Source organism: Aspergillus lucknowensis (genome assembly GCF_044049455.1).
Source record: "Aspergillus lucknowensis strain CBS 449.75 chromosome Unknown BJX67scaffold_26, whole genome shotgun sequence".
In the NCBI taxonomy this organism is placed as follows: Eukaryota; Fungi; Ascomycota; class Eurotiomycetes; order Eurotiales; family Aspergillaceae; genus Aspergillus; species Aspergillus lucknowensis.
This window is the reverse complement of record NW_027263570.1, coordinates 258226-283903: the sequence shown is the minus strand read 5'-3', so window position 1 is coordinate 283903 and position 25678 is coordinate 258226. Positions and strand designations below refer to the sequence as shown.

Below are 25678 nucleotides of genomic sequence, written 5' to 3'. Positions count from 1 at the left end.
TCGAAATTCTGACCAAGATGGCCAAAGCTGGAGCGCGTGGGTCCCATGATGATGCCAGACGAGAAATCGGCCTTGAGTGGAGAAGTATCGACAGTCGCGCTTCTCAGCTTCGGTATCGAGATAAGCCCTCCACAATCTCGGTAGACAGCTTCTATACCTTCAGCTGCAAGGTGACAGGATGCAATACTTGGAGGTTGTCTGTTGACCCTAGGGTCTTATTTGGAGGGCCGAACGACCGGAATCACCAACGCACTGGTCCTCGTTGATACGGCCATTGCAACTGTGGGACCCGGGGAGGGCGTCCCTCGTCAAATGAGGAGAACCAAAGTGAGTGCTGAGTTCATCAGAAAAGACCCCGGATCGGTTTGTGTGAGTTGTATCGGGTTGAAACATTATTGCCAAGACGAGCTCATTCGTTGGTCGTTGGTGAAGAGCAAATCAGAGAGCTTTGAGCCACAATTGGGGATGAGCTCGTCTGAGAAACTCACAAGGATGTTGGCCAGAATTCAGAATCTGTCACTGATTTTCCCCGATTCATGTTAGTCTGTGACGTGAGCAGTTCGTCTCGCATTTTTACTGATCAGTTCTGTTGGCACAGACACAGGATCATGGGGAAAAGAGGAAGTGTGGGAAGATAACTCGGCTCCGGGGGAAGAAATGAAATCGAAAAAAAGAAGGATACTACCAAGAGTCAGATGTCAAGGCTCCGTGTTGAAAAAGAAAAGAGAAGGGGTCCTGTTGCAAGAGCCGCTGCCCCCCCTCAGGGATTCTGGAGCCTCGCAAGACGCGGAACTCCCAACTGGCGGTGGTGAAACCTCCCATCGACCGTTTACCCCCCAACTCCTCGCTCTCTGATTCCCCCCAGGCTCGAGGTATCGCGGAGTCACCCTTCAACTTGCGCTTCTCATCCTCTTCTCTTTATTCTACTTTCTCTTCTGGTATCTTCCCGTGAAACACTCCATACGCCTGGTGCTCCCCCGCCCCCAGCTCTTTGTCCCTGTCTCTCGCTCACCTTCTTCCCAATTGACACTGCTTGTGCTCCCTCATCGTGTCTTGACAAAGGATATTTCGAGACGTGCATCTCGCACTCAAAGCATCCTAACCAGCCGCGACGTCTTTTTCTTGGATTCCTTGCTAAGCGTGGGTCAGGACATCCAACCCCTATTGTTAGACCAGCCTCCAAGTCCTTCTGGTTGATCCAGTTTCCCTTTCGCCTTGGGTTGGTCCACAGGTGCAAATGTTCCACGATCCTTGGTTCGCAAGTCTAGCCTGGCCACATAATCTTATTTCTGAACGATAGTTACTGATACCCTTTTCGACAGACCTACACAGTTGTTAAGCCGTTCAACCAGCCCCTGTTTTCCCTCTTTACTCCTGTCTCTTGAGGTGATCCTCCCCTCCTTGGGGCGCCCGCCATCACATTACCTCCCGGAATGGCTTCCTCTTATGGCAAGTAAGTCAGCCTAAGTCATTTCTCGCCTCTAGCTTTCGCCGGTCTATCTGTCATTTATGCCGCTATATAACCCCGGAAGGAGGCAATCGCTAACCTCTCTCGTAGCATGTACTCCGCAGACCAGTTCATGAACCCGGGGCCCGCCCCTCGCCCACCAACTGACCGTCCTAAGCTCAACATCTCATCAAGTGCCTCCGCCGCAGCCACGTCGTTTGGCCAGATGAACCTGGACTCACCCAGTACTCCGACCGCCAATTTGTCGCTCTTTCCGAACACTAGCAGCCCCTCTCTTGTGCGGACGAAGACGGATCAGTCAGCGCAGGGGGGTTACGCTGTCGTCAAGGAGGGTTATGTTCGTTGCAAAGAGGATAAATTCCTGGCTACGTGGAACCAGCGCTATCTAATTCTCCGCGAATCTCGCTTAGATTTTATGAAGAATGAGACAGGAAAAGTGGTGCTTTCCATCCCCCTTTCCGCGGTCACTGGAGTCTCTCGCTCCGAAGATACGCGAATGGCGTTCGAAATAGTCCGGTTAGCCAACCCGAAAGATGCAACTTCCAAGGCAGCCATGATCACTCGCGATGTACCGACCAAAAGCTTGACTTGCGAGGTGAAGTCTGATGAAGAGATCTATAATTGGATTGACAAGATCTACGAACGCTGTCCTGGAATGGGTGGAGTGAGCAACCCTACGAATTTCAGTCACCGTGTCCATGTCGGCTTCGATCCTCGAACGGGAGCTTTTGTCGGTCTACCTCCGGAGTGGGAAAAGCTTCTAACTGCGTCCGCCATCACGAAGGAAGATTATAAGAAGAATCCACAAGCTGTCATTGAGGTCTTGGAATTCTACTCTGACCTCAAGACGCGTGAACAAAATCCGCAATATTACGGGGGTATGGGCTCTGCAACCGGCCAGCCGAAGCCCTATGGCGGCAGCACCGTTGGCGGCTCAATTGCTCCCCCAAGGCCTCCACCCCCAGCCCCCGCACAGCGTTTGGATAGTAGTCACTCCTACTCCAGCCGCTCTGCATCATCTGGCCACTCCCAGAGCAAATCTGGACCTGACAGGGCTATGGAACAGCAACAGCAGTTAGAGAAGATGAAGGAAATGGCCGAGCAGGAGCGGCGGCGAGTTGAGGAAGACCGCCGACGACAACGCGAGGAAGAGCAGAATCGACTCGAGCAAGATGCATATAATGCTTCTCTTCCTAAAACACGTGTGCCACTCGCCAAGCAAGAGCTTGGAGGTTATGGTCCCTCTGAGCCGTCAGCGAACGATCGCTATAAACCCAGTCGTCCTGCGCCGCAAGCTCCCGGCGCCGCCCGTCAACCTCAAGACCCTCCTCGTCAGTTGACTGCTCAGCGGCCAGCACCTTCTCCTCCAACTGCAACACAGAGACCAGGGGATTATTCATCCAATGGCGCAGCGCGTGCTCCGGTCTCTCGCCACGATGACCCTTCAAACGGGAGATATCCCGCTCAAGACCCCCGGGCCCAAGCGGCGACGGCCCGCCCTCAGAACAGCGGTAAACCACAGCAGACACATGGCCCTCCTCCAAGCAAACTACCCGCGCCTGTCCAGCCGGTGAAACCATTGAATATCGCGAACAAGCAGGCGCCGAAGAAGAATGCTCCGGATGGGGTCCGGCAGGCGGAGGCTGCTCTGACCAAGAAAGCAGAACCGCACAAGAGGGAGGTTCGTATGTCTGCTATGAGTGAGAATGAAGTCATGGACAGGCTACGGTCGGTTGTGTCCAAGGATAATCCGAACGAGTCCTACAGCAAACAGAGGAAGATCGGTCAGGGCGCTTCCGGATCTGTGTACGTTGCGCGAGTTAAGGAGAATGCCACGTCCTCCGTGGCGCGCGAGCTATACCGGCAATATGGCCCACGTTGCCAGGTTGCGATCAAACAGATGGATCTTCGCAGTCAGCCACGAAAGGAACTGATCGTCAACGAGATCATTGTCATGAAGGATAGCCAGCATGCCAATATCGTCAACTTTTTGGACTCGTTCCTCCAAGAACAGAGTAATGAGCTTTGGGTTGTTATGGAATTTATGGAGGGTGGCGCACTCACCGATGTTATCGACAACAATAAGGTGATTCAGGAAGATCAAATCGCTACTATCTGCGCAGAGGTTCGACCTGACTCTCTATCCCAACTCTCACACTCGACTAACAAATCTATTAGACCTGCAAAGGTCTAGCACACCTGCACAGTCAGAGCATTATCCACCGTGATATTAAGAGCGACAATGTTCTTCTTGACCGAGCTGGCCATGTCAAGATCAGTAAGTTGACTTCGCATTGCACTCCTTCAACTGAGATTACTGATACCGTCCCTAGCCGATTTCGGGTTCTGTGCCAAGCTCACCGAGACCAAGAGCAAGCGCGCTACGATGGTCGGCACTCCATACTGGATGGCTCCTGAGGTAGTCAAACAGAAGGAGTATGGCCCCAAGGTTGACTGCTGGTCTTTGGGAATTATGGCCATTGAAATGATCGAATCTGAGCCTCCGTATCTTAACGAAGAACCCCTTAAGGCTCTTTACTTGATCGCTACAAACGGAACACCTCGACTCAAGGCGCCCGAAAAGCTGAGCAAGGAGCTCAAGTCTTTCCTCAGTGTTTGCTTGTGCGTCGCTGTGGACAGTCGTGCTACGGCGCAAGAGTTGCTTGATCATGACTTCCTCAAATCGGGCTGCAGTCTTGCTAGTCTAGCAGAATTGCTCCGCTGGAAGAAGAACACTGGCCAGTAAATTTCTTCACTCTACATTCGGCCCTAGAGCGGCTCTTTGGACACATTGACCTGCAGCGCTTAACATCTCGTACACCGCGTACACTTGGACGACATCTACGAGCTGCTGGAAAATTACGACATGCGAACATTTTATGCTTCGATGATATCTGAAGCACGAATCTCTTCTCACACTCCGGGCCGCTTGGCATTGATAAATTCGGCGTTTCTTTTGGCGTCAATATCTCTTTTCGCTCCTCCATACCGAAGTCCCATCGATACGAGTAGATCTTGGTTTTGCTTTATGCTCCTTGCGTTGCTCTGGCCGCGATTATGATACAACGAGACCCCTTCCACACCCGTGACGCTGATGGATGATAACTGGTGTCTCCGCCCAGGGTAGCTGCACCTTCCCTTGGACATCAAAAACGCCTATATTTGACTGAAAATAGGATGATCTCCCTGTGATGAGTCCATGACAGAAATAATTTGTTTATAGCCAACAACTGGTAGGGATGCAAGAAAGAAACACAAAATACATAGACACATCCAATATCTTGATGTTGGGATTCGAGAAACGAAATTTACTTTGTCTGTCTCTTTCCCGTAGAATTCTGCTCCATAATTGGGTGTATATAGTAAGAAGTTCCCCCCGCTCTCTGTTTCCCTGTCTAATAATAAGAATTTTCTTGCACTCTGTGCCAGGAAAATAGGGATGAATGAAGAGATAAGCGTACACTCGTAGACAAACATATACCATAATACAACGACCCCCAAAAATCGCAAACTACTTTCTCATACCAAGATATAGCGAACAAAAAGCTCGTCGACGGATACTTCAGCCCGTTTAGCGAATCAGAAAAGTAAAAAAGAAAGAAAAAAAGGGAGAGGAAAGGGGGACGGGGGGTTTCTGTCTGTATAGGCCTCACTGTTTCAGCCTGATTCAAAGCTCCTCATTGTGATGACTGCTAGGCTTGGGACTGGGGCTAGGCTGCGGGCACAAGTTGCGAAAGAAGACATGATCGAGAATAGATTCGTGTTCGTCCTCGTTCTGATCCTCGTCCGTTCCGGGAGTCCAGAATCCAGCGTTGATGAGCTGTGATTTCCAGTCTAGACGCTCATCTGCTGAGAAATCTGACCATTGTCGTGGCTGATGGGAGTCTAAGTTCGAATCCGAGTCTAAGTCTGCTTCGGATGCTTTCTCTGGGAGTTTGGATTTCGGATTTGGAGTGTACGGTTGGACCAGGAGTTGGTTGGTTGACGGATTGCAGCTTACGAGGACGGAGGTTTCCGGATCCAAGTCCCGGACTATATTGCGCAGAAGGGGCTGGAGTTTGGGTTCAAATTCGAATTCGGCCGGTGTTTGTGGTGAATTTTCGAGTGGTGTGGCAGGGGATGGCGAAGAAAAAACAGGCGCGTTATAGGGTCTTGCAATCGCGTCACGGATATCAGGGGGTAAGTAGTCTGAAATGCCGAGATAAGGAGGCATGACGCCTCGGATTTCTGTGAAGGCTTGAACGAGGAAGATGGTAATAGCGATGGAGAGGAGCGCAGTGAGTGTGCTGCCGATAGTCGTTAAGACATCGTGTTCGCCCGGCCTGACGAGAAAGTAGCTAGGCCGCCGGCTGGAGGGTGGTATAGGGGATAGCGCGAAGGTATGGACGACGACAGTGTTGCCCATACTCACGGAGGCGAGCTTGACGTACTGTGGGGGTGTTTCGGGGGTGACAGGGAGAGCTGGCGGAGTGAAAGGAGAGAAGCAAATCTTTGTCATGGAGAAGGGATGCACCTCGTAGAGTGTTGTGTACGTCCGCAAGGGAGAGTACCCTGCGTCGCCCCGATGCTGTTTGTGGGGATTGAAGTTGGTGGTCAGGATCTCGAGAGATTGGTCACTGCCCGATACGGCTATGATCGATTGGTTCAAGCCCACAGAGTCGACCCCGAGATTGCATACGTCAAGGCCCAAGCCAATCTTGACTGACTTCCGGAGCTTGTTCTGACGGATGATTGTTGCCGGGGAAGACAGCAAATTGAGTAGCACAAGTCCACTACCCTTTCGGTCTGGTGCATTTTGGAGTAGCAGCAGGGCGGTGGGTGAAAGGAACCGGAGTGCTCGGAATTTCGACCGTGGCCCCTGTCCCCCGGTGCTCGCTGGGGAAGAGTATACGCATTTCACATTTGGGCTGGCGTTCGATCTCGTGTCTGGAGAAATGCGACATGTGAAGACATCGACGCCGTTGGTATAAGCCACCGTGAACATCCCACTATCCTCATCCTGAGCAGTGATATCAATATCCTCCGCCTCCTCGCCGTTCTTCAAACGTATCCTCCCAATCACATCACCCACTCCAGGCTTTGTTGTGTTGGCACTAAAGAAGACGATTTCACCCGACGGCGCTAGCCCTGTCGTAATTGCACCTACTCGGGCAGCGCCCTCGTCTTCCCAGGGAGACAGACGAGTAATTCTCTGATACGTATCCGTCGTCCCCTTAGGCCCGGCGACTGTGCGAAACAACGACTCCTGGGACAAGTTTGTGGTTTTGCCTAGTTTGTTCTTTATCGACCGGTTGGGTTCTTTGGATTCTGTGCGTCGCGGGGGGTAGTCTATTTGAAAAGACCGTAAATGCCGATTCTTGTTCTGTTTCTGCTGCACGAGGGAGCTGTTTATGCCAGCAAAAGCGACGATAGAAGTGTCGTTTGACTGTGCCGTGGCAAGTGAGGTCACCGAGTCCTCATCGCGGGAGAGCTCGATGTCGACGACCTCGCTCAGCTCACGGCGTTTGAAGGCATTTAAGAGAACCTATACGGCTCTCGTTAGTGTTTTATCTGCATTTCACGAGACCAGACGAGGGATAGTACGATTTTATTTCCCACTCCGCTGCGGCCTTCGCCGCCGCCGCCAGCGACGAGAAGAAAGGCATGGTTGCGGGGATCGAAGTCAGCAGCGAACAGAGGGCAGGAGAGGGTTATTTTGGCGGATGGAATGTTCGGTGCCATCTTACGGTCCACCTTGAGACCCGAAGATGTGGAAGGCAGTAGTTTGACGACCAAAAAGGAAGGGGAGAACCGAATGACGATGAAGCCAACTGGCGGGTGTTTTTCGACCGATTTAGATGACGTTGTGGCCTGGATATCTTGGCATCAATTCAGTGCATGAAGGAACTACGAAGGCCACACGAGTACATATATACCGTGGGTGTTGTAGATCTCGTGAAATAAATGGTCTTTGGATATTTTTACGCAGTATTTATTTGTCTAATCCACCTCTTGCCCGGTAAACTCAGGTAGTCGATTCCGAACATCCTCCCAGGTCTCTTCGCCTTCCACTAGGGACTTGAGGGCGTGCAGGATCTCATCTTCGCTGGCGCGCACCTGCTTCGTAGTGTCACGGTCACGCAGTGTGAAAGTGTTATCCTTTACAGACTGGAAATCAACAGTGACACCAAATGGCGTCCCAAGTTCGTCGTTGCGTGCATACCGCTTACCGATACTAGCCGACGAATCATCGACACGGCTAGAAACGCCCAGCTGCCGGAGTCTGACCATCAGTCTTTGTACAAGAGGGCGGAAAGCGGTGTTGGTTGAGAGAGGCACAAGGAGGACTTTAGTAGGCGCAATTACAGGGGGGAACGATAGAACCTGGACATCGAGTAAGCCTCAGAATGAACGGGGAAAAGAAGAACAAAAATACTTACGCCGCGCGCCTCATCTTCTTCACGGGCCCAGTAGACGTGTTCCATCAAGCTGTACAGAATACGGCCAATACCAAAAGATGGCTCAATCACGTTGGGCGTGTATTCGCGGACGTTCTCAACGCGGGTGCGCTTCTCGATCTTGATGATGTCCTTATCTAGCTCAGCCTTGCTGAAGGCGATACTTGGGACGTCCACTTCAATCTTGCCAGTCTGCTCAAGGTCAAGAGCTAGCTTCTCGCGGAGTTCCTGGGATAGCTCGTGGATAGCAGCTTCAACGGCCTTGCCGTCTTTCTTGAATCGGGGACCAAACTTCTTCTTGTCCAGGTCGATCTGCCATTCTTCAATCTTTAGTGGCTCTGCACGGGTTTCGCGAACAACCAAAGGCGCTCCGGTCTTATTCTTGTGAACATTCAAGTCATAGGCACTGCGGTCCGCACAGCCAACACACTCAATCCAGCCGTAGCTGGTGAACAGTTCGGCATCCCAGCAGTCACAGGCATAGTGGGCCATCTCGTTGGCCATGTGCTGGCGGAAGCGGAGTTTGGTCGGATCAACACCGATCTTGAGAAGGAACAACTGGATACGTGCAAGGAAATATCCAAGGGTTTCGTTGTCTACCAACCCACTTTCAACTGCCTTTCCAACAGTTACCTTTTCAGTCTTGGTACTCCCAGACAGCTGTACATCCCGGTTGAGCAACGTCAACTCAATATCCTTGACCTCCTCGAATCGCGCGTGCTTCTTGCCACCCTCGGGGTCCACAAAGTGTTCGATCTCGGCCATGAGAAACTCGCGTACGCGCAGGAGACCCGCACGGGGTGAGATCTCATTCCGGAACGACTTACCAATGGAAGCTGAAGCAAAGGGCATAGCTTGTTGGTTGAAGTCAAGCAGCTTCTGGAAGTTCAGGAACTGTCCCTGTGCGGTTTCGGGACGGAGGTAGCCAGGTAGGTTGCCGCTAGGTCCAATCGTGGTCTGGAACATGAGGTTGAAAGCAACCGGAGGGAGGAGGTTTCCGCCAGTAACAGGGTTTCGGATATCGTACTTGGCGATAATTTGCTCCAATTGCGGTCCGTCAAAGTTATCGATCTGTGCCAGCACCTCCTCGTACTCCTTGACGACCGCATCATCGAGCTTGACAGCCTCGCTCTGAGCTTTCTTCTTCTTCTTTGCCTCCTTCTCCGCATCGACTTCGACCTTCTGACCACGAGCCACTTTATCACCCTTGAGACGAGCCTCAAGAACTTCTTCCACTAAATGATCTGCACGAAAAATTTCGCCGGTTTTGGGGTCCTTGCACATCCAATCAGCGAACTTCTCGACATGGCCACTCGTTTTGAGGACTTCGTGCGGGGTCATCATCGTGCAGTCGACCTCAAGCATATCTTCTTCCAGTACGAAGTGTTTCCGCCATGTCTCCACGATGTTGTTTTGAACGGCGCAACCGGGCGGCCCGTAATCGTACAGCCCGGAGACGCCTCCGTAGATCTCGAAGGAGGGGGTGTAGAAGAGGCGACGGCGGAGCATTGTATCCAGGACGGACCGATTAACGGTCTTACCGGTCTTGGTATTGAGGGTAGCCATGGCGGATTCCTTGTTTCTAGGTCCCTGGACAACGGCACGAATTGTGGGAGGAGAGGAGGAAAGGCGTCTTCTGCTGGCGGGGGGGTTCCAACAGGAAATAATTCGGCGGGGGTAAAGAAATCGAAGCGGCAATTGAGTCATTCGCCACGTGAATCGTTCCTTGATTCGAAGGTCAAGGACACTGACCCCAGCCCAATCGAGTGGAAACGGGAAATTGAAGGGCGAGATATGGAGCGCTAAGAGAGAGAGATAGAGGAGTATCTCAAAGGAAAAAGGGATCAATTGCTCAGTTTCAAGAATATTGAGATCGGTTGAGGTTTCCAGGGGGGCACCAGACGCCAGAAGAAAGGCTGACGGTAATATTCGTACCGCCGATACGCTATCGTACCGCCGGCCAAACATTTCTCCACCAAAAAGTCTCTCCGCAAAAAAAAGTCGAGACAAGAAGCATCCAAAACATATCGGCATCCCCGACAACCTACAGCCCAGGATGGCGTCCAAAAAGTCACAGGCTTGGCCGCCTTTAGGTGCGGACCTGGAGATGAAGACGCGCAACAAGCAGAAACGGCAACTCCTCCATATTAAACGAAAGCGCAATAAGGACTCCGCGCGCCGGGCTATGCGATTCGGGAGGAAGAAGGAAGAGGCCAAAAATCCCAAGCTAAAAGAAGAGCGACTCAGAAGGAATATTCCACTGACATTAGAAAGGAAGCGTGTATGGGATGAAGCGGGCAGTGATGTCGAGGACCCCTTGGGAATCAGCGTCGACGTCGAGCGGATCAAGAGACAGAGGCAGGAGGAGGAAGATGCACTCAACCGCCCGTTGGACTCGGACTCGAGAGATTCCAGGGATGATAATGAAGACACTGATGGGGAGGGAGATCGTGAAGACGATGACCTTGACAGCATGCTTGCCAGCAGCGACGAAGAAAACGAGGACGAGGACGAAGGCCAGAAGGACAAGCGCGGGCGCAAACCATCGTCTCTTCCCTCGGCCACAGAACGCGCAACCAGCCCGTCACAATCAACGCGGAGCACAAACTTGAACCTCGCTCCCGAAGCTCTCGCCGCAAAATTCCCCTCCCTCTTCTCGCCTGACTCTCAACGCCCGCCAAAGATCCTCATCACAACCTCCCTAAACTCAACCCTCCACCATGAAGCCGAAGTCCTCACCAACCTCTTCCCGAATAGTATCTACATCCGCCGCTCTGCCCACGCACACTCCTACAAGTTTTCAATACGTGAGATTGCCCAGTTCGCCTCAAATCGTAACTATACAGCTCTAGTTATCCTGCAAGAAGACTCGAAACATCCAGCCGGGTTAGACATTGTCCACCTCCCCAAAGGACCCATGTTCCATTTTACCATTAGCAACTGGGTAGAAGGGAAGAGAATCCCAGGCCACGGGAACCCCACGGAGCATTGGCCCGAGTTGATCCTGAATAACTTCCGCACACCGCTGGGTCTGTTGACCGCACACCTTTTCCGCACTCTGTTCCCTCCCCAGCCGGATCTCGAGGGACGACAAGTCGTTACCCTCCACAATCAGCGAGATTACATCTTCGTCCGGAGACACCGCTACGTCTTCCGCGAGAAACGTGAAACGGAGAAGACTGTTGTCGGTACGGACGGGAAGGAGATAAAGGGGGTGGAGGGTATTCGGACAGGGTTACAAGAGCTGGGACCACGATTCACGCTCAAACTACGAAGAGTGGATAAGGGTATCCAGAGGGCAAGTGGGCAAAAGTGGGAGTGGAAGGGAGGAATGGAGAAGCAGAGGACAAAGTTCCAGTTGTGAGGGCCGTTCCCGCATTTGCATTGACTGGAGTCTGGTTCAAAAAACAATGCTTTGGATGGTTGTATATTTGAGCTTTATACATACCACTTTGTACCTGCCGATACTGCAGTTAACGAGATATACGGACTAAAAACTGGATGCTCACACACTTTGACGGCATATCTTCGGTAGAGTACATGGCTAAAGCATTTGCATGCAGGCCGGAGTTCCGGGTTCCAACCAAAAAAAAAAACAAAAAACAGCAACACTTTTCATCTATCAACAAAAAACAAATGGGTATAGAATATACATCGGCCAAACCTCGCAAGCTCAAAAATCGGGAGTTGATTCATTTCGTCTCATCGTCCAACTGCTTTAACCTCTGGAGCATGTTATTCTTGCGCATCCTCGCTCGCGAAAACGGTTTTCGAGCAGTCACCGTCTTCACACAGCACGTCGTCTTCCCGGCTGCGAGAATTTCCACCTTCACCTTCTCGCAGAGGTCTCGCACGCCATCTGCGGTCCAGTTCTCCGTCGCTGTGAGGTGTCTTAAACTGTATGCTTCGAGTCCCTCGAGGAGAACGATCAGTCCCATTTTCCCGAGCGTGTTCTCGATTGGATCTTCAGGCCATAGTCCGATTGGGATGTTGCGTTCTATGACGCGGACGTCGGTGAATCCTGCAGCGTTGAGGAGATCAGGGAGGAGATGGCGCAGGTCACGCGGGTGGCCCATAGCTTCGGCGGCGGAGCGCATAGCAGAGGCAAAGATGCTGAGGTATGAATCTCCCGTGTCCGGTAACGAAACGGAGTCCGCGGCGGGATCGGTGTCGCTGATCTCGATGTAACCGCCCGGTGTGAGGTGGCGGAAGGCCTGCTTGTAGATGGCAGGCCAGTCTGAGAAGGCGCCTGCCAGGCCGCGGAGGTGGATTAGGTCAAATGGTTCGTGGTAGGTCCATTCGTCGCGGGCGTCGTCGAGCTGGAAGCTCACATTTGGAAGCTCTATGGTGCTCCCAAGGCCGTTCTCAAAGACACCGATGTCTGTGGCTATGATTGTGGAACCAGGGTAGGTGGCACTCATTTCAATGGCCCAGTCCCCTGGCCCTGTGCCAATATCTAAGATACGGGGTGCGCTTTTAGCAAGCGGGACGTCTGTGAGCTTGCCGCCGAGGAGGTTCAGGTATATTTGGTGGCCGATATTGAGCCGAGTCTGTTCGGCCTCGTCATTCGGCATAAAGTATGTGTCGTTGCAATATCGTCGGCCATTTTCAAGCACGTATTCTATATTTTGGGCCTCAAAGGACTTTGTAGACTTTCTGCCGCAATTAGTGATTAGTGGCTTTCACGGTAGAGCAAGGAAGAAAGAATAGAGGTGCAAACATTGAGATTTCGTCAGACTCTGTGTCCGAGTCTGTTTCTGGGTCTTCATCGTCCGCCCACCGGCGCTTCCCGGTTGTTTTGACGCTTCCCGTCTCAACGGGTTCAGACATACTCTTGATTGACGGTGGAACCGCTGTCTCGTCCATGACATGACGAGTTCCGATTCGGGACCATATAATTGCTGGTGCGGGTACTAATTGAACGAACGGCAATCGCTTGCTACCCACAGGCACGGGCGAAGAGAGCAGCTGAGAGCGACAAAAAGGAAGGGAGACAGAGAATGAGAATCAGACATGGGCGGGGAAGCTTGAACAAAGCCCAAGCATCGTGGCGTGGAGGGGGAGGCAGCGGAAGAGGGAGCCGAAGTATGGAGGCCAAGAGACGGAGGAAGAGCGAGGAAAAGAAAGAAATGTGAAACAAAGTGGCCCGTCAATTGGGGACTGGATGTTTTCAGGGCATGCAAGGCCAGGGGAGTTCTTCGATGATTCTTATGATTATTAAATAATGGGGAAGCGAACAATTGTTTAGTTCCGCATCAACAGCAGACTAAGTCTTTAACTCGAACTCAATTCCGGGACGGACGATGCCACTCGGATGATGGGCTTTGAGTCTGTGACTAACAAAATCCCCATCAAAACACTTGAGAGCACTGTCGGAACGCAGAGACCTCGCTGGACGCGAGGCTCTCGAACTGCTGCGAGTAAACGAGTTTCAGCTCTCCCCACTTCCCAGACTCTTGGGATCAGGACGCCCCCGTACTTTTTCTGCTTGGAAATTATTGCACTTGCGAGAGATCCGCCTCACAGACATCGACACGCCGCATCCAGAATGTCTGCCGGGTTGCCCAAGTCGAGACTCCGGACCTGAGGCCTCCCATCAATCGCATCTGACAGCGAACCCCCTCCCCGTCCTTTGTTTCCGACACCTGAACGCAGCATCATCTCAGGCCAACGGGGCCAGTCCTGCAGCTTCTGGAGCCGAGCCAGAACGTGCAGCAATCGGAACGCAGAACACACGTTGCGAAGTAGCCGTCCTGCAGCAAAGTTGGCGTCAGATCCCAGCCACAGGCGCCCGAGTCATTCCATGATGGGACAACGGAAAACCAAGAGCCAACGACCAGCCAGGTTCCAGCCAAGTACGGCGAGCGGGCAATAAGAACAGTCCTTTCATGTGCTCCGCAGGTGCTCCGCAGCCCGCTGGTGCCACTGTGCCAGGCCCCGCGCCTGGAATGGAGATTGGCCCGCAGGTTTCTCCGTCGTCGTGCGTCGACGTGTTGATGCATGGAGGAATGGAAGATTCTAATTCAACCCTACAATTAAGCTAGATAGCCTGGATGCGATGAAGAGGACAGTGGAATCTTGTCGAAAGAGTTGAAGTCTTTTGGAATCCCAGCCCTGGCTCTTAACCTCGTACTCGGAAGCTTCGGAGTTGCATCGCGCCGAACCTGAACCAAATTAGTGGCAACTCAACAATTCTTCGATCAACAAACTTCGGTCCTGAATTTGGAATTCTGGTGAAATTTATTCCGCAGTGGTTGCAATTCGCTCGCTGGATGACAGATTGATTTTCCCCACAGTAAACCGGGCGATCTCCCGCCGCAGCATTCCGCTTGGTTCCCGGCTTTGGGACGAACTGCTCAGAATTTTTTTTTTGTTGAGCTCAAGCAAACATCGTTGCGTCGCGCGGACCTTTCCGAAGAAATAGATCCGCATCGTTCCTCCCGTGACGATGCCTTTTGTCCCTCTCGCCGAATAGAAGCACACCACATCATCCACCCTCCAGAAATGGCATCCCGCAAACCCTTCCGCTCCCTCTTCATCGCCTCAATCGGCAACCCCGGTCGCTACCGCTCAACGCGCCACAGCGCCGGCCACATCCTCCTCGACGCGATAGCCCCCCTTCTCCGAGCCGAACTCCCCCCCTTATACAAAACATGGTACAGCCCATCCCTGATGAACGAGTCCGGCATAAAGCTCAGCCGCGAGCTGGAGTCCTTCAAGCGGCTCGACCACCAAGGCACAACCCGCTCGGCCCTCGTAATCCTGCACGACGAACTCGAGGCGCCGCTCGGGAAACTCGTCGTGAAGGGCGGGGGTGCAGAGAAGGCGAGTCCGCGCGGCCATCGCGGGCTAAGGGATATCTTCAAGCGGCTCGAGAATAAGAGGCTATATCCGCAGGTTTCTGGGTTTACGGGGACGGTGGGCAACCCGACGCTTTCGATTTTGCGAATTGGGGTCGGGATTGGGCGGCCGAGGAGTCGGAGTCCTGAGGATGTTTCCGAGTATGTCCTGACGAAGATGGATGTGCGCGAGCTGGACGCGATCAAGAAGGCGGCCGTGCCTGTAGTGAAGCTTCTGGCTGAGCAGCTTTGGGGGACCGAGAAGGAGAACCCAACGCCTAAGTCAGAAGGACAGACGCAGCCGGTTGAGTAGCGTCCGGCTCATGCGCCCTATCTTCCATTATTGTATAATATACTTTGAGAACTTTCATAGATAGATAGATACCAGAGTATTGCACCTTTTTGTTTTTCTCGAGGCATAATGACCACGGATCTGTTAAGGATGAAATGAGGATGATATCTCGGCACTAGAATTAGTATGGATGTCATGACAGCAAGCACGCCATAAAAAAGATCATTAAACAGTTCCCGCTATACTCAAATCTCGGATTTCCTGTAGAACCTCTTCTACCCTGTTGTCCAAATCACCCCGGGCGTACTGGTCTCTCGTCTCGGCATCGAGATACTGTTGCACTTGCGCCATTCGGGAGTATGCTTCCGCACAGAAGCGTAGTTGAATCTTAACCAGGGCTTCGAAACTGGGATCAAGGTACGGAACGCGCAGATCAATCAGCTGGGGGAGTTCGTTGAACAGCTGCTCATTCAGCTGTTCATATGCTTGCTTCGCCATCTCCAATTCGCGCTCTGCGCGAGGCAACTTCGTGGCGTCCTTGTCTGGCTTCTCAACAAGCCGCTTCACCTTGGCTCTCATGGAGTCATAATCAAGCAGCTTGTTGTTTCTCTTCTTGATACACTCGTTCACATCGGGGAAGTAGGCACAGAAACGAGATATCGGGTCGAGAACAGTTGACCTAGCGGATGTCAGCCCAAGATAAGAACACGTCCTACATCAAATACACGAGCATTGACTTTCGCACCTGTAAGGTCCGTCTAATGCTTTGATCGTCTCGGCATCCAAATCCTCAACTGCCTGTTTGTAGCTTCTGCTCACACCATCTTTGGCACCGGCGTCACCATAGAAAGCATCAATCGTCTCTGCGATCCGCATCTGCGAAGCCGTCATCGCTATCAGAAGAAAAGCATCAGCACAGCACGTTCAATGGACCTTTCGAAAGGAGTAATATACCTCGTAGTGAGTCTAAGTACCCCTTGGCCTCCGCCTGTAAGCGATTCGCGGCAGTTTCCATGGTCCGGTATCGCCTGTCCAATAATCAAATTGTTAACAATATTTCGAAGCGACATCCAGGCCTCCCGTACCGCTCTTCAATTTCATAGTCGCGGTCATTCGTCCTCTCCACATGCCCTAGAAAGAAACGGCGTATCAGCACCTAAAAAAACCATCGACCCTAATATCCCCGAGCTTCCACAGATTCTGCCCCAGTTATGTTGGTCCATCTCCGGGCTCATCGAGGGTCGCAGTTGTGGGGTAAGGCGACTGCCGGCTTGAGACATACCCGTCTTCATCATCACCTGCGTTGTGGCTCGGTTCACATTTTTCTTGAAGCCTACAGGGCGTAATCATGTCAGCCAGCGCCTTCCAATGAATACCAGCCAGAAGCTCGATCCATACCTGCCCAAGACATGATGGGTGGACTCGGTCGGGAAGAGCAGGACAAAGAGAGCGTCAATCAGAGACAATAGCAAATCGAGAGACACGAGATGATAGATAGGATGTGTAGTATCGACCCCTGGTTATGAGATCGTATTGGAAGCGTGCGTGAGGCCGGAGAGTGGAAAAGAAATCAAGAATCGAAGCCTAATGCGGGACAGCAATGATGATGTCCTTCGTTGCTCCAAAGTGGCTGAGTGGATGTGGCTGTGTATCTTAATTACAGCTTGTATGATACCAGAAAAATACAGCCTCTGGCAGCTGCTCGCGATGAACCGCTTCATCACTTTTATTCCTCCCTCCCTTTACTAATTCTTGAGAGAATAAGAGTTGATACCCTCGTTCAGGTCTTTTCTACTAATGAGCATGCCTGCTTGCTGCCCAGAGTAAAATACCCTAAACGTAAGTTAACCACAGCCAGAAAGGGTCTCGAAGGAGAAGCTGCGCGAGTTTTGCTCCGTGCACAGTTCAGGCAAGATCAAAGCAACAGAGGCCAGTTCCATGCTCTCGCTGATTGACTGGTGGAGTGCAGTGTGAACCGACAATGCCGAGCGAAATACAAGGTAAATGCGTGATAGCTCGTGCGAGCCAGACAGGAAAGGGATGGGATGGTTCCCAGCGAAAGAGACGGCGGTAGGCGCTTCAGATCCAGGCCCTCAGCAGTAGTAGGTATCACTGACGCTATGAGGATAGCGAACAACAAACCAGCTCGAAGCCTGATTCACAAGAACGCCGTCTAAAAGTGATGTATCCAAATTCTCCCAGAAATTTGTGTCTGCTGTGAAATGGGCCAAGTCAAGCTCAACTGGGAGATCATGCAAACAAGTAGGCCTGGTCGATATGACCGACCCGATAGCGACGAGCTCGTACCTCGTCGTTCTGGAGGGAATGGGCTCATCATCTTCAGAAGGTCTCCCTATCATCTTTTCGGGTCCTGTCTCAAGTCCTAAAGAAGCTTGACGGTTGAGGAAGTCCCCAACTGGCGTTTGTGGTAACGATTAGCCCGAGGTACTTTGTACCTGTGACCAACCTCCCAGGTTGTGATGATAAAGTTAGTGGAACACACGCATCGAACGCTTCCCAGGTAGGCTAAATTGAGCGTGAGGTCCCTGCCTTCGAAGACTCTCCACCATCAAGCGCTGTCCTGTGCTGAGTGTGCTGTGGTATTGGATGCTGGAGCGAGGAATCAGATTGAGAGTCTCTCAGTCTTTCTCACATCACGAAGCGAAACCATGTCAGATGGCATCGGTTTTGGGCTGATTCTGACGTCAGGGGAAGCTTTCCCCTCGTGCTGCGCCATCACCAAGAGCACGACAAGAACTCAAATGCGACAGATCGACGACAGTGAAGCCATACAAACGCTGTATCTCCAGTGGCGAAATTACATAACCTGACAAGACAGAGTTACAGCCCTATGAAACAACAATTTTCTTTTTCGTGGCTCCACGAGGTCAGATGCCCATTGTCCACACAGCTTGAGAGAAGCTGTGCAATTCGAAAACAATGTTCGCCCTATCACAGGCCAGATCAAGTTGCTCAGCAGGAACAGGTGATGGTTCAATGCGAAGAGTCACTTGACTCGGCTAGCCACGGTTTGCCTTCAAGAAACTGTGTGCTTTAGATTCATGGTGGGAGGTCGTTGGATCAACGATCGGGCCCATGAGCAGGATACGGTGTGTATTCTTGACTATTCATTCAACCCAGAATGCGAGCATCGATTTAAGGGTGCAGTTTCCGCACGCACTCAACTCCCAGTGTTACTCTGGGCTTCAAAGCTACACACCCTCCCGGCCCTTGTGGATACAAGCAAGAATGCTGGACCTCCTCACTCAGGGACAACCCACAATTCGGATGTGAGTAACGCTTCGGCCGAGAATGCAAGGCCCAACCCAAGCTCCAGTATGATTAATCGACCATCACCACGGTCCGATAATGCCATGAGCTGTCCTGCCTTGCAGATGCGGTATTACAGGACTGCACCGGATGTTAAGAAATTGTGCTGCCTGTTCTTGTGAAGCGCCAAGCTCCACTATGGCGCCAAGGCGACAACTGAGGAGTTCAACGATCCCATATTCCTCGCTGAAAGGGAAGGGGTTATATCTTTTGTTCACGAGTGGACCAGGAGTCAAGCCTCCACGCTGGGAACTGCCGCGACCGGCGAGAGCAATTTGTACTTGGGAGCTCCAAACCCCGTCTTTCTCTAGCGGTCTATCTTCCAAGCTTCGTCATGAAAATTGTCGAGGCGGTATATCGGAGCTCTCTGGAGGATAGAGTCCGGCGTGCTCAAGGGAGTACAGACTAGAATCACCCATGTCGCACGACTTCTACCGGGAATCAAGGCAATTGATTAGCCCCTTTGCTCAGCAATCTATGGCAGCTTCCTGCAGCCGTTAGGCCTCGACTCCCAATGGTACCCCATAGTAAGACAATCTTGAGGACATTGGAACTCAGTCTCGCCGTCTTCTTACAGACGGACTCTTCCACGGGGCAACGATTTACCGATCATGGCATGATTGCGAATGGCACCAGCACATGGCTCACTCTCTACAATGCTTGGCGACGCAGCTCTACGACGATACCGAGGTGAGCAGACAGACCTGGGCTGTTCCCAACGATGGCATACAAGTAGACCCGATACCTGAGCCCTTCCAGAAGAGCGGCGAGCCCCCCCCCCTGCATTTGGCTGTAGGATTATGCCTGTCAGCATAGTCTATGCATCCAGGTAGTATTCACTTGTGACAACCTCAAGTACGGGTATATTGCCCCGTTACACAAAAGGAGTCTAGCTCGGGTAAGGTTAAGTGAGATCAAGCGGCCAGTCTGGATCCTAACGTGTTCATCGGCCGAGAGCTTCGGACTGGAATTCGGAGTCCCACGCGAGGCAGAAAGAAACTTAATATGTATTTATAGATCTGGCGGCGCAATATAAAATTGGAAAGTTTCTGACTCAAATACGTGGTTATGGCAAAAGTTAGCCTCAAGTAACTATCTCTGACTCCATCTCAAAGTTCAATTCGTGAAGTTATGTTTTCAAGTAGATAGTAGTGCATCAATCAAGATATTGCATGCATGGATGGATATGCCCTTGGGTGCTATAGGTACTACCATTGGTATTCTAAGGAGCCAGTTCATGCAGGCAAGAGCGCTCCTCCAGCGCGGTAATACAGTTCTAGACACTGAGCAGAACAAGCATACAAAGTACTCCAGTACTGTATTACATCGCCCCAAATAAGACCCATAAAAACAAAACCCCAATCTCCAATCCTCAAGGCCCAAGCTCCCCTCTGCATAAACCCATGCACAGATCTACACGCTGCATAGTCCCCCCAAAAAAGAGAAACGGTCCGTGTGTCCCATTACATCATTGCGACCATGATACCAGCCCTGTTCTACCGTACCTGACTAAACGGGCTTCGGGTAATCTAGGAAGGAGAACGAACCATTACCTGTTGTAACAGGCAGGCTAGGGGAAGGAGGGAGAGAACCTTACTCTGCACTGGAGCATCCGGCGAGGGGTGGGCCAATGCGGTCGGACCAACTTGGATACAAATGAAGCCATCCATCTCGATGACTCAGTTCGATTCCTGCACTGGGATGCCTTGGCTCTACTGCCTGCTTGCTGCTGGCAAGTTCGAGTGGCAGGTTTGACATGATATCATGCTAGGGATGTGAAATCATGTGACTGATGAATGTGCGCTGCGGTCGGCAGAGGGCTTTTTGAGGGGGTGAAAGGTGCTGTTTCCAAGGGTTGTCATTATCATTTCAAATTCAATCATGCATAGTGGTACAGTTTCTGTCTTGAAAGGACATACCCATTTGTAACCTGGAATAAAACACCGACCGCAAGCAGTGGAAAGGTTATCTGAGGCCAAGTTAAAATAAACATCGCCGTATAGAATAGAAGTCAGGCTCCAAAAAGAACTAAATAGTGTCTCGAGAAACGAAAATTAAACAGCGGGCTGTTATGAAAGAACATGAAGGGGAATCAGGATGCCGGAATAGAAAACGAAAGAGAATAGGCCGTAAATATAAAACATATATGTTTGGACTGGGACCAGAACTCTAGCAAAAGGTCATGATCTTCGTTGCATTAACATGAAAACGTGACAACCAGACTAAACCCGTAAGCCGAGCAAGGCATGCACTGGCGTAACTGTATAAAATAGCAAAAGCCCTCCTTCTATAGAACCGCATAAGGAGGACTGGAACCTCCCACCGGGAAAGGAGAGGGAGAACACGTAGCCACCCGATTCTATCGTAGACAAAGGAGGTAGACACGAGTAGCACAACTATCGAGGTTCCAGAGACCGGACTAACATGAGATAGCCAGCCCAGACAATGAATCCCCATCAGAGACAACACCTGTCATGAAGAGGTGCAAGGAAGACGTTAAAAGCCTTCCTCGCCGGCTTGGCATAGTTTGATCTCGCGAACCCACTCTGACTTCAGAATCTGCGACGAGTTGATACGACGAGAAGGATTTGGGTCGAGAATCGAGTAGACCACGTTACGGCACCGTGCCTGAAGGAACCACCATTAGATGAGTTTTCACTCTGAATAGGACTAGGCTTACCCGATGCAAGGTTTCGATAGGTGCGTAGCCATCCTCATGCTTGCGCCCCTCCAAGTATCGTTTGTAGAAGTCGTCCTCATCCTTCCGAGCCACTTTCCACAAGTGCCGGCCTGTCCTCATCGCCATATAGATGACACCGCACGCCCAAATGTCAACCGCTCTCGGGTCAAATTCTTTGTCGGTATACTCTTCGGGAGCGATGTAAGGCGCTGAGCCACAAAGCCCGACAGTCATGTGTGCTTCTTTCTCCCAGGCCATACGGAAGCACTCGCCGTTGCCAAAATCTGTGATTTTCAGAGCGCCGTGCGTGGTTAACAAAAGATTCTCTGGCTTCAGGTCACGATGAGCAACGCCCATCTCGTGCATATATTCCACGCCCCGCATTAGTTGTTTGAACAAACAATCTGCCTCGGCAACCTCCAGCTTTCCTGCAGCCAGCACAAGGGTGTAGAGATCGCCACCAGCGCAGTACTCCATGACCTCGCAGTAGTCGCCCTTGGCATCCTGAAGGAGGTCCAGCGTATGGATAATGTTAGGGTGACGAAGGGACGAAGAAATACAGAACTCCGAAGTCAGTCTCTTTTGATACTTCTTGCTTGTTTCTTGTGGGCGACGGCGGAATTCTTTAACAGCATATAGCTGCTCGATCTTCGAGTCCTTCGGGTCCACCTTATGAGATATCCTGACGATACCGAAAGCACCGCGCCCAACAATCTCCTGACATTTACCATACTTGTCGACCAGAGATTGGGTTGCGTTGGGCCCTCCTTTCTTGTCTGCGGCCAACTTATCTCGCTCGTTTTTGAACTGGTCAATCCAGGTCGACATCAAAGACAGCTGCTGATCCTCTGCATGGTCGTCCTTTTTCCTCCCACCAAGCATATCCCGAAGAAGATCGGTCAGCTTCTCCTGTCGTCTCGTGCTCTTGAGGTGATGGCAATGCGTGTTATCTGGGAACGCCTCGAAACGTTTCTGTACGATTGACCCCTCTTTCTGGTCCTTGCCACTCGCAGGTTTGGCCTTCTTGTCGTTTACGTCTTTGGTAGATGTTTGTCGAGAGGGAGCCCGAGATGGCGGTTTGGACGACGGTCGGGATTGTTTCCCAGGATCGTTAGCGGACGACTTTCCGCCATCCGAGTTGCTATCTGATAACTCTCGCGACGACTCTGGTTCCTTTGGGGTAGATTTTCCGGTGCCGGAAAACATGCGAGAGATGCGATTCGCCATGGTTTGTTTACCGGGCTTCACTGAATGGGGAAGCATTGCATCCCCATTCAGGGCAGACAGATTCATGCCTGCCAAAGCCTGTGTTACCTGTGGTTCCCCATGGTCGCTGGAAAGATGTGAAGTTGCGGTAGAGGAGACTGTAGAGGGTACAGGGGAGACAGATTGTGGAGTCATGTGCGGTAAATGGGAAGAGGGAAACAGGGTGACAAGAGGGTGTAAAACAGCCCTCGTGAGAGACTTTGAGAGAAGACGGAGAGAGAAATAGTTGAGAGCCTACAGCGCGAGGCTGAAAGGCCAGGTATGACCAAGGCTTGAGAGACTGATTGTTGAAAGAAGACGGAAGGAGAGGGAGGGCGAGAGGGAAATTATAGTAAGGAAAAAGTAGTGGCCGCGCCAGCGGTGGCCAATGCGGACGAGCGAGTTGTCTGTGACAAGAGACAGCCAAAAAAAAAAAGGGAAAACCAGAAAAGGAAAAAAAAAAAGAAAAAAAAGGACAAAAAAAAGAGCAGCACACAGTGGGCGAGGCTCGGAATGTTCAGATGGGACAGTGCTCAGTGGAGAACCGCACAAAGTCTTGGCTTCTATAGCTTTTTTGGATGCTGGCGATGGACTCGAGTCAGACGGAAGATCTCGTAATATTACAATAATGCAGAGGAGAAGCCAGGCAAAAGGAAAACGGATGGCGAGAGCTTCGGGAGGGTGGAGGATGAAGGAAAATGAAATGGGAGCAGCGCTCGGGAGGCGTTGGTACTTGTATGAGAGAGCAGCGTCGGAGCAAGAAGTCTCTTGGTACAAAGTGCTTTGTCACTCCGACACTGCCAGTGCGCTGGAAGACTGGTGCGAAACAGGCAGGTTAATTTCGAATGGAGCTCTGAAATCAATTTCAGCGCGACTGTGGAAACCACTGGTAGCTTTCATCAACCGTTACCACCTGATTACTACCGCCCGCAGCAGACTGAAGAGGCCGCGGATCACTGAGGCTGGGACACTGAAAGCTGGACCGCCTCTCTGTTTGAGTGTGGGCGGTCAAAGTTACTAGTACGTACCAAGGAAAGCAATACCGTATGAAATAAATACGGTATCTTACCGCTACAGCCACAGACCCGAAGTCTTACAGCGACAGCGGGAGCCCAAACAAACTTGCAGGTGCCTCCAAGACGCCACACAGACCAGAGCACGCTGATCGACGCAGTATCACTCTCTTGCCTATCAAATGACAACCAGGTTCAACCACTGCCCCATCATCAGGTGCTTGCTCAGGTGGTCGTGGATATTGCCAGTGGAAGCTCCTTCGTCCTTCCTCGGAGGACGACAAGAGGAGTGTTGGTACTGATCGTACAAGGGCTCCACGGTCTGTCTTGACGAAACCAGCCTCAAAAACTTGCGATGAGGACATCTTTCTGTGCAAAAGTGGCGCTCAGCGACGTCTTAATAATATCTGGTCCAACCGATGACTTCTCGTTCCACAACTTTCCCACTGTTCTTCACCTCAATCAGCCGTAGGTCTCTGAGGAAGTGAACTATCCCTCGACCTGGTGGCGCGGTTCTTTTCCCCCTCCGGGAAGCTCCGCACCGGCTGTTCCTTGGGCTGAACTTCTGGGTCCGCCAATAATGCTTCCAAGCAGCCAGGAGTCAAGCGATGAGTTGTTGGCTTTGGACGGTCTTGGGGGTTTCTTTTCGGTCACGGAGAAAGATGACCAGCCCTCTCCCAGAAAGAGCGGACTCAAAGACCAGTCGGATGATGGAGTCAGGTTTTGGCGATCCTCTCCAGCCTGAAGGACAACTGGAATTGAAATGGGGTGATTGATTAGTCAAACCCGCGACTCTTCACGCGAGAATGAGGCTGTGCAGGGTCGATGATGCTGGTGCACAGTGACCTGGTTGTGACCCCCGCACATCATCATCTGCGGAGCTGATGCTGTTGCTCCCTCTGATTAGACGGTCGTGAAGGGTCGCATGGATTGGGGACTGACAATCTCGTCGAGCTACAGAGCGTGGCGCCGGGCCAAGAGAGCTTTACGCCGGTGCCAAGCTATCTCCTTCAAGACATCTGAGGGGTAGCCTCAAGGCAGCGGATGGAGGGGTAGAGCAATCTCCTCCTTGGCTTCGAAGGTCCGCTCGAAAAGGATCTCATCCACCGGCAGAGATGGCTTTCTTCGCATCCTTGTTTTTTCTTCTTCCGTCTGCGAGAAACAGATCCCGGACGCCAAGGAGGAAGTACTTTGGGACGGACGACGTGGGAAACTGCATCATCCATTTGACTTCGAAGCAGATAAAGATGTTTTTAACTGCTACTGGATAGCTCAATTCCCTCAAGATGGGGGGCATTCAATTCTTGTTGACTCAATAGGTTTCCATGGTGAATGCTTTCCCCAGCTGAGTTTGTGTGACCAGACCATGAGTTTTTTCAAATGGGCGAGAGGTGACGGAGCAACTTGAAGGAGACTTTTGAGCCCTGCACATCTCTCTCTTTTGGGGCGGGGATTCGTGTGGGGTCGGCATGTGTCAGAGAAGCTGCTGTTTTCCTGGTCGTTGATCATGGAGTATCCAAATCCCAACTCCAACCAAAACAGGAAGTTCTTTGGCTTAGATCCAGTAGTAAGGATTGGTGGTAATAATCCGGGGCCGTTGCCCCGTCCACTCGCGCGTGTTGTGCTCAGCAACGAATTTCCGTTGCAATACCGCAGATGGGAAGGTGGATAGGTACTACAGGAAATATTGGAGAGTTGTCTCCGGCGAACGAGGCCGATATGGGATCCCCCAGACCCAAGCCTTGAGTCCATCTCGCAGGATCTCAAGTTGGCCAAATTGCGCGCGGAGATACTCAAACGACTGCAGCGGAATAAACTTGAAGGCTCAGGAGGACCACTGGACCATCCTCATGCATGCGGGACGACTCGTCGTTCACGACTGTTGAGGAGAGAGATGTTCCGCACTTGTCTTGACGTTTGTCAAGAACGACCATTGATTCAGGATGGGGCATTTCAGATTCACACGAGGGATTTTTCTGAACCAATAAAAGCGAAAGAAGATGGAGATCGCAGGGGAAAAGCAAAAAGTGGTGCCAACCAGATGGGTCGAGTTAAAGATTTCTTACTTTTGGACCACAGTGGGCGGAGTGGGTCTCCACAAAATTCTTCTGCTCAAAAGTGTTTGACAAAGAATTGACACTTCATGTTGGAACACTCGAAGCCAATCGCACGGATTATGGTTCACCCCCCAGGGACGGGGACAGGATTGGGATTTCCCATAATACCTCCTCCAGCTCACCCTGTCCTGACTCTCAGGGATCCGCACCCTGGCTCTCACTGCATATGCATCGACATGGGAGTGGCATGAAAAGCTAATTGTCGGCTTGGCATTATGAATGACAGAGGGCATCTCTCGAGTCTTTTTAATATTTTG

At 51.6% G+C, this 25678-nt stretch overlaps 10 protein-coding genes across 10 annotated transcripts; 4 read left to right on the top strand and 6 right to left on the bottom strand.

Moving 5' to 3' along the window:
• Positions 1-84: 84 nt before the first annotated feature.
• BJX67DRAFT_144615 (uncharacterized protein) lies at positions 85-1336 on the top strand. The gene is made up of 3 exons (XM_071024714.1): positions 85-538; positions 599-938; positions 1323-1336. The coding sequence occupies exons 1-2, from the start codon at positions 313-315 to the stop codon at positions 853-855; spliced, it is 483 nt and encodes a 160-aa protein (XP_070885280.1). The 5' UTR covers positions 85-312; the 3' UTR covers positions 856-938; positions 1323-1336.
• On the top strand, positions 1113-4369 carry BJX67DRAFT_144551 (serine/threonine protein kinase CLA4). Its single transcript, XM_071024713.1, has 5 exons — positions 1113-1258; positions 1323-1453; positions 1559-3593; positions 3647-3746; positions 3802-4369. Exons 2-5 carry the CDS (start codon positions 1434-1436, stop codon positions 4212-4214), a joined length of 2568 nt encoding a protein of 855 aa, XP_070885279.1. The 5' UTR covers positions 1113-1258; positions 1323-1433; the 3' UTR covers positions 4215-4369.
• Positions 4370-4419: 50 nt separating this feature from the next.
• On the bottom strand, positions 4420-5040 carry BJX67DRAFT_144434 (uncharacterized protein). The gene has a single exon (XM_071024712.1). The coding sequence runs from the start codon at positions 4943-4945 to the stop codon at positions 4625-4627; it is 321 nt and encodes a 106-aa protein (XP_070885278.1). The 5' UTR covers positions 4946-5040; the 3' UTR covers positions 4420-4624.
• A 95-nt stretch (positions 5041-5135) lies between these two features.
• On the bottom strand, positions 5136-9471 carry BJX67DRAFT_372706 (uncharacterized protein; the record flags this gene model as incomplete). Its single annotated transcript, XM_071031278.1, has 3 exons — positions 5136-6992; positions 7457-7831; positions 7888-9471. The coding sequence occupies 3 exons, from the start codon at positions 9469-9471 to the stop codon at positions 5136-5138; spliced, it is 3816 nt and encodes a 1271-aa protein (XP_070885277.1).
• Positions 9472-9907: 436 nt separating this feature from the next.
• On the top strand, positions 9908-11433 carry BJX67DRAFT_144182 (rRNA-binding ribosome biosynthesis protein RPF1). Its single transcript, XM_071024708.1, has one exon. The coding sequence runs from the start codon at positions 9962-9964 to the stop codon at positions 11267-11269; it is 1308 nt and encodes a 435-aa protein (XP_070885276.1). The 5' UTR covers positions 9908-9961; the 3' UTR covers positions 11270-11433.
• Positions 11434-12995, bottom strand: BJX67DRAFT_144381 (class I SAM-dependent methyltransferase). The gene is made up of 2 exons (XM_071024711.1): positions 12626-12995; positions 11434-12561 (listed from the first exon to the last, which is right to left on the bottom strand). The coding sequence occupies exons 1-2, from the start codon at positions 12769-12771 to the stop codon at positions 11598-11600; spliced, it is 1110 nt and encodes a 369-aa protein (XP_070885275.1). The 5' UTR covers positions 12772-12995; the 3' UTR covers positions 11434-11597.
• A 532-nt stretch (positions 12996-13527) lies between these two features.
• Positions 13528-14158, bottom strand: BJX67DRAFT_144283 (uncharacterized protein). Its single transcript, XM_071024709.1, has one exon. The coding sequence runs from the start codon at positions 13905-13907 to the stop codon at positions 13563-13565; it is 345 nt and encodes a 114-aa protein (XP_070885274.1). The 5' UTR covers positions 13908-14158; the 3' UTR covers positions 13528-13562.
• BJX67DRAFT_144284 (aminoacyl-tRNA hydrolase) lies at positions 14159-15159 on the top strand. The gene has a single exon (XM_071024710.1). It carries the CDS (start codon positions 14410-14412, stop codon positions 15055-15057), a length of 648 nt encoding a protein of 215 aa, XP_070885273.1. The 5' UTR covers positions 14159-14409; the 3' UTR covers positions 15058-15159.
• On the bottom strand, positions 15066-16447 carry BJX67DRAFT_388702 (amphiphysin-like protein RVS161; the record flags this gene model as incomplete). The annotated part of the gene is made up of 6 exons (XM_071034392.1): positions 15066-15715; positions 15782-15929; positions 15991-16064; positions 16122-16167; positions 16319-16369; positions 16435-16447. 6 exons carry the CDS (start codon positions 16445-16447, stop codon positions 15262-15264), a joined length of 786 nt encoding a protein of 261 aa, XP_070885272.1. The 3' UTR covers positions 15066-15261.
• A 4046-nt stretch (positions 16448-20493) lies between these two features.
• Positions 20494-22563, bottom strand: BJX67DRAFT_143806 (serine/threonine protein kinase SAT4). Its single transcript, XM_071024704.1, has 2 exons — positions 21047-22563; positions 20494-20994 (listed from the first exon to the last, which is right to left on the bottom strand). The coding sequence occupies exons 1-2, from the start codon at positions 22445-22447 to the stop codon at positions 20863-20865; spliced, it is 1533 nt and encodes a 510-aa protein (XP_070885271.1). The 5' UTR covers positions 22448-22563; the 3' UTR covers positions 20494-20862.
• Positions 22564-25678: the final 3115 nt, after the last annotated feature.

Excerpts from the sequence above, each read along its gene's own strand:
- BJX67DRAFT_144615 (XM_071024714.1), top strand. The coding sequence starts at position 313 with ATGAGGAGAACCAAAGTGAGTGCTGAGTTCATCAGAAAAGACCCCGGA. Across the intron at positions 539-598 it reads ACTGATTTTCCCCGATTCAT|ACACAGGATCATGGGGAAAA; the intron begins GTTAGTCTGTGA and ends CTGTTGGCACAG.
- BJX67DRAFT_144551 (XM_071024713.1), top strand. The coding sequence starts at position 1,434 with ATGGCTTCCTCTTATGGCAA. Across the intron at positions 1,454-1,558 it reads ATGGCTTCCTCTTATGGCAA|CATGTACTCCGCAGACCAGT; the intron begins GTAAGTCAGCCT and ends CCTCTCTCGTAG. Across the intron at positions 3,747-3,801 it reads AGCTGGCCATGTCAAGATCA|CCGATTTCGGGTTCTGTGCC; the intron begins GTAAGTTGACTT and ends TACCGTCCCTAG.
- BJX67DRAFT_144434 (XM_071024712.1), bottom strand. The coding sequence starts at position 4,945 with ATGTTTGTCTACGAGTGTACGCTTATCTCTTCATTCATCCCTATTTTC.
- BJX67DRAFT_144182 (XM_071024708.1), top strand. The coding sequence starts at position 9,962 with ATGGCGTCCAAAAAGTCACAGGCTTGGCCGCCTTTAGGTGCGGACCTG.
- BJX67DRAFT_144381 (XM_071024711.1), bottom strand. The coding sequence starts at position 12,771 with ATGGACGAGACAGCGGTTCCACCGTCAATCAAGAGTATGTCTGAACCC. Across the intron at positions 12,562-12,625 it reads GAGTCTGACGAAATCTCAAT|AAAGTCTACAAAGTCCTTTG; the intron begins GTTTGCACCTCT and ends TAATTGCGGCAG.
- BJX67DRAFT_144283 (XM_071024709.1), bottom strand. The coding sequence starts at position 13,907 with ATGCATCAACACGTCGACGCACGACGACGGAGAAACCTGCGGGCCAAT.
- BJX67DRAFT_144284 (XM_071024710.1), top strand. The coding sequence starts at position 14,410 with ATGGCATCCCGCAAACCCTTCCGCTCCCTCTTCATCGCCTCAATCGGC.
- BJX67DRAFT_143806 (XM_071024704.1), bottom strand. The coding sequence starts at position 22,447 with ATGACTCCACAATCTGTCTCCCCTGTACCCTCTACAGTCTCCTCTACC. Across the intron at positions 20,995-21,046 it reads CTATCGAAACCTTGCATCGG|GCACGGTGCCGTAACGTGGT; the intron begins GTAAGCCTAGTC and ends TGGTTCCTTCAG.